Genomic DNA, 6,000 nt, shown 5'->3' with positions numbered 1-6,000 from the left:
CAGCCACAAAGGAGAGAGGAGACAGTGGGTCAGTGCTATTAAAATTCTGAAGGGAGAGACCACCTAACTTTTAACTCTGTTAACGAGCCAAAATACCCGCCAACGTAGGAGAGTAGAAAAAGGGCACTCCCAAATATCCAAATCTCAAAAAATTTGCCTGCCACGCTGTCATCCTCAGAAAGCATCTGGAGAATGTGAAACATCAGACAACCAACAACCAGAGACTGAGGAAAATCTGAGTTGTGAGAAATAGGAGAAGGGTGGAAGGAGTCCCTGTGAACCAGGGCTGGAGACCGGGCAGTTCAGATAGAACAGGTCAGAAAGAGCCAAGGAGAGCTTCATCAAGAAACTGCAGCAGGCAGGGTACCTGTGGCAGCAAGTGAAACGTGAGAGAAAAATCCAAGGTTGTAAACTCTGGAAGCTGAGCAGGTCAAGTAGGGGAGTGGTGAAAGCTAGCTCATCTCTCAGTGTGCAATTTATATACAGTTCTTAAATGTGAGAAGGGGAAATCAAGGGCATATTATCTGGAAAGTGGTTACTCCTGGGGTGGGAAAATAAAGAGAAAAAAAGATCTGCTCTTTTCTTAATAAACTTTGTAAAATTACGTGTAAGTCCAAAATGTATGTATGTTACTTACTTAGAAAGAAAGATGGGTGGTAGTAGGTCTGGGTGAACGAAGGACCTCCAGCAGGCCCTTGCTAACGCGCATCCTTACCTCCTAGCATCGAGTACTGGTTCCGCTGCATGGATGTGGATGGAGACGGGGTACTTTCCATGTACGAGCTGGAGTACTTCTACGAAGAGCAGTGTGAACGCATGGAAGCCATGGGCATCGAGCCTTTGCCCTTCCATGACTTGCTGTGCCAGATGCTTGACCTGGTGAAGCCAGCCAGTGATGGTGAGCCCAAGCTAAGGCCGTTTGCACCGTGTCCCTACTTACCCAAGTGGTGCACCTACTCCTAGATTGTCCCCCACTCTTTCACCTTCCAGAGTCTTCCCAGTGGGGTCCCCAAGTACTGAAGAGCTTCACCTTGACTTTAGTGTAAAAGTAGCATTGATGGACTTTTCCCTAGAGACAGAGTGCCTGGGGGTGAAGGGTTAGAGATCAGGAGGGACTACTTGATGGGTACAGAGTTTCCCCTTGCAGTGATGGTTGTATGACATTGAGAGCAGACTAAAAACAGACTTGTACACTTTTTAAATGGTACATTTTGTTATGTGAACTTTACTATGATGTGAATGTGGCTTTTTTTTTAAAATGTGCTTTTACATATCAGTGAAACTTTTTTTCTCTTGCCAACAATGTTGCTGATGAAATCACCAGATCTGTTTGTTTGTATGCAGGCAAAATAACTCTGCGAGATCTGAAGAGATGCCGGATGGCTCACATCTTCTATGACACTTTCTTTAACCTGGAGAAATACTTAGACCATGAACAGAGAGATCCCTTCGCCGTCCAGAAGGTACTAGTGTAATCTTGACTTCTTTTGGGGGCTGCAGTATCAGGGGCTGTGTGCTACATATTACGATGGTGTCTGCATGCAGGAATCCCCGTATATGCAGAGGTGACATTTAAACCATTTAACAAAATCCAGAGAAGAATAAACACCTGCAGCACATCTGTCCCCGCAGCTAATGCTCACATTTAGATAATAAGGTATATGTGCCTTCCACACTTGCATTGTATAGCCTGCGCATGTAAATACACATTAGAAACTAGTGACAGGGCATAAAGCATAAAGCCGCCACCTTCAACGCCGGCAGCCCAGGTGGGCTCCAGTTTGGGTCCCTGCTGCTCCACTTCCAATCCAGCTCCCTGCTGATGGCCTGGGAAAGCAATGGAAAATGGCCCAAGTCCTTGGGCCTCTGCACTCACATGGGAGACCCGGAAGAAGCTCCTGGCTCCTGGCTTTGGCCTGGCCCGGCCACTATTGTTGCACCATTTGGATAGTGAACCCGTGGATGGAGTCTGTCCTCCCTCTCTAACTCTTTCAAGAAAATAAATAAATTTTTAAAAGAAAGAGTGAAGAAACTAGTGACAAAAAAAAAAGAGTTTTGAAAAAAAATTTGTTCTTCTGACTTTTAAAAATATATCAGTAGGGGCCGGTGCCACGGCTCAATAGGCTAATCCTCCGCCTTGCGGCGCCGGCACACCAGGTTCTAGTCCCGGTCGGGGTGCCGGATTCTGTCCCGGTTGCCCCTCTTCCAGGCCAGCTCTCTGCTGTGGCCTGGGAGTGCAGTGGAGGATGGCCCAAGTGCTTGGGCCCTGCACCCCATGGGAGACCAGGATAAGCACCTGGCTCCTGCCTTCGGATCAGCGCGGTACGCCGGCAGCAGCGCACCAGCCGCGGCGGCCATTGGAGGGTGAACCAACGGCAAAGGAAGACCTTTGTCTCTGTCTCTCTCTCACTGTCCACTCTGCCTGTCAAAAAATAAATAAATATATATATATATCAATAGGCACATCTGTCCTAGAACCCAGATTGGCCTTGATTTAATTTATCATTCATTTCCAGTGTTCCATGAGAAATGACTTTCCTCCTTGTAGTGAAAGCTAGCTCTACACACATAACCTCCAGATAACGTAACGCTTTGTCAAGTGTTTCCCGGTAGCTGTGTGTGTCTGTCAGTTTTAAATGTTGTTCTACATCAGAGATGAGTGCCTTCTTCATACATAAAACTGGTGGACCTTCAGTAAATTCTGTATGGAATGATCCCGCCCACACCCATCCCTTAAAAAAAGAAGAATACCACCACTGGTTCTACCATTCCCCTATTAAAGAAGCAAAATGACGTTTACAGGAAAGGACTTACTTCAGTTGATTGGCAGTACAACTGTAAGAAGCTTCTGCAGTCTTCTTTTCTTCCACATATTGCATAACTTCTTGACCTGAATAGTAGTAAGAATATCAAGATGACCTCTAAAAACAAATCCCCTGCAGCTGATCATGGGACAAACCAAGGTGCATGATCACTGGCCTAAAATCATTATTTTATTTCACTGAATTTGACATGCTACATTATTATATATGCTTCTAAGCAAAAACTAAAACAAATATTGCCAGTTAAGTCCAGTGCAATTTCAGGAATGTTAAAAGGGTGGAGAGGGGCAGGCCTTACGGCCGTGGGTTAAGCCACACCTTGGGACACTTAGGTCCTCCATTTCCTCCTCCAGTGTAGCCACCTGATCATGTGCCCGGGAGGCAGCAGATGATGGCCCAAGTACTTAGGCTCCTGCCACCCGCTGGAGACTACTCAGGTGGAGATCCCAGTTCACTGGTGTTGGCCTGGCCTGGCCCAGCCAGGTTATTGTGGCCTCTGGGGAGCTGAAGCAGCAAATAGAAGTGCGTGCTCGCTCGCTCTTTCTCTCTGCCCCCTTCCTCTCTTCCCTTCCCCCCACCGTTCATATAAATAAATAAATACTTGAGAGGTGGAAAAAAAGGACCTTAAAGTAGCTTAACTATAATGATTCACACATTGTGTGGCCAGTGGCCAGTATTTAGGTGCTTACGTTCATCTACACACAACTGACCCTAGGCGCTAAGGGCAACACTAATTCATTTTCCACTTGGAAAGACAATTTCCCTGAAACACATAATAGAAGACACTGCCCTGGGCCAGTGACACCAGCATCCCATGTGGGCGCTGGTTCGTGTCAGGCTGCTGCCCTTCAAATCCAGCTCCCTGCTAATGGCCTGGGAAAGCAGAAGAGGATGCCCCACGTGATTGGGCCCCTGCCACCCCGTGGAAGACGTGGATGAGGCTCCCAGCTCCTGGCTTTGGCCTGTCTCAGCCCTGGCCGTTGCAGCCATCTGGGGAGGAAACCACCAGATGGAAGTTCAGTCTCGACCTTACGCTTGCTCGCTCTCTCTCTGAATTACTCTATCAAATAAATCAGTAAATCCCTGTTTAAAGCAAAGAAAATAATGCCCATATACAGAATGGAAATGGAGTAGCCTTTCTCCACTTTCTTTTATTTGTATCAATTTTTACCTTTAAATTTTACTTTTCTTGGGACAAGCTTTTGACATAGTGATTATGACACTGCTTAGGGTGCCCACATCCCAAATCAGAGTTGCTGGGTTCAAATCCTGGCTCCTCAAACCAGTTCCGGCTTCCGCTGACGTCCACCTGGGAGGTGGTGCTCAGGTGGTTGGCTCTCTGCCACCCACGTGGGATACACGGACGGAGTTCACAGAGCTCCAGGTTCCTGGCTTTGGCCTGGCCCAGTCTCAGGTATTGCAGACCAACAAACGGGAAATCTCTTTTTCTGTCTCAAATAAAAATTTTATATTGTTTTTAATTATAAATTTTACTTTTCTGTATAAGAGGCAATTATTGGTATTTGTTGTGATCTGCAAAGAACATTAGCAGTTAGAAAATGCTTATAAATTCCGGGCCCTGAGTTGAAGAGCTACAGAGACAACAAAGACAGAAGAGCCAAAGCATATAGCGAGGAGGGAGTGACCGGGAGCGAAGGGCTGTTCCCAGGAGGGGATCACAGTGGTGTCTGAGCTGCTTTATTTTTAAGAATGTTGTGTTGTTTTCTAAGTTTTATTTATTTACTTTTATTTGAAAGGCAGAGCAACGTTAAGAGATCTTTCGCTCTCCAACTCCCTGTAACAGCCTGTTCTGGGCCAGTCCTGGAACTGTAAACACATCACCCACAAGGGTGATGGAAATCAACTTCTTTTTTTTTTTTTTTTCCTTTTTTTTTAATATTGATTTATTCATGTATTTAAGAGAGAGGGAAACAGAGCATCCCTCTGGTTCACTCCCCAAGTGGCCACAACAACCCAGGCAGGGCCAGGAACTCTCTCCAGGTCCTGTACATGGTGGCAGGGATCCCAGTGCTTGGGCCATCATCTGCTGCCTCTCCAGGTCCAATAGCAGGAAGCTAGATCAAAAGCAGAGCAGCCAGGACTTGCACCAGGACTCTGATAGGGCATACCAGCATCGCAATCAATGGCTTCAAACCTGCACATTAGCCCCAGGGACCTTGGCAGGGTGTTTCATTATCAGGAAACTGGACAGGAAATGGAAAAGGGACAGAGACTCAGGCACTCTGGTGTGGCACACAGGCATCCCACACAGCATTGTAACCACTGTGCCAAACACCTAACCCTGAGCTGGCTTTGAAAGAAACAACAGAAATGTGCAAGAGAAAAGGAAACATTTCAGGTGGGCACATGCAAGCCACAAGTCACTGCAGATAGCTACTGTGCCAGGCAAGGAGGACTGGAGAAAGGCCTCTGATTAGAAGACTAAGGACTCAAGGCCGGCACTGTGGTGCAGGGGGTAAAGCCGCCGCCTGCAGTGCCGGCATCCCATATGGGCACCAGCTGGAGTCCCAGCTGCTCCTCTTCCTATCCAGCTCCCTGCTATGGCCTGGGAAAGCAGCAGAGGATGGCCCAAGTCCTTGGGGCCCTGCATCCACATGGGAGACCTGGAAGAAGCTCCTGGCTTCACATTGGCACAGCTCCCGCCGTTGCAGCCATCTGGGGAGTGAACCAGCAGATGGAATAGACTCTCTGTCTCTCTCTGCCTCTCTCTTTCTCCCTCTCTGTCCCCCTCTGCCTCTCTGCCTCTCTCTAACTCTGCCTTTCAAATAAAAAATCTTTAAAAAAAAGAGAAGACTAAAGAATCTCAACCTCAGATATCTCACAGTTCCCAGTTTTGTGGTTTGAGTTGTAGAAAATCACCTTAAGAGTATTGCCTTAGCACCGCTTTCAACACGTTGAAATGAAACAGCTCGCAGATGGGTTTTCAGCTGTACACAACATTGCTGTGACCTGCCTCCAGTTCTCTGATCACTCTTGTATCCTGCGCTGTGCCCTTATGCAGGACGTGGAGAACGACGGGCCTGAGCCCTCCGACTGGGACAGGTTTGCCGCTGAGGAGTACGAGACTCTGGTTGCCGAGGAGTCTGCCCAAGCACAATTCCAAGAAGGGTGAGTCGGTCTGGCCGTGACTGGAGCCTCTCCAGCAGGGGAGCCCGTG

The 6,000-nt window shown here is 47.6% G+C and overlaps 1 protein-coding gene across 4 annotated transcripts in view; it reads left to right on the top strand.

Moving 5' to 3' along the window:
* PPP2R3A (protein phosphatase 2 regulatory subunit B''alpha) overlaps window positions 1–6,000 on the top strand; it is a 210,135-nt gene that overhangs the window by 186,620 nt on the left and 17,515 nt on the right. For all 4 annotated transcript variants that reach the window (XM_051818617.2, XM_051818618.2, XM_070072785.1 and 1 more), the window contains 3 exons: window positions 723–898; window positions 1,345–1,463; window positions 5,845–5,951. In XM_051818617.2, the coding sequence (XP_051674577.1) occupies window positions 723–898; window positions 1,345–1,463; window positions 5,845–5,951 (402 nt within the window). The remainder of the gene's footprint in view (window positions 1–722; window positions 899–1,344; window positions 1,464–5,844; window positions 5,952–6,000) is intronic.

Source organism: Oryctolagus cuniculus, chromosome 4 (assembly GCF_964237555.1).
Source record: "Oryctolagus cuniculus chromosome 4, mOryCun1.1, whole genome shotgun sequence".
Lineage (NCBI taxonomy): Eukaryota > Metazoa > Chordata > Mammalia > Lagomorpha > Leporidae > Oryctolagus > Oryctolagus cuniculus.
Note: the sequence above shows the minus strand (reverse complement) of the source record. Positions and strands in the feature narration are given on the sequence as shown.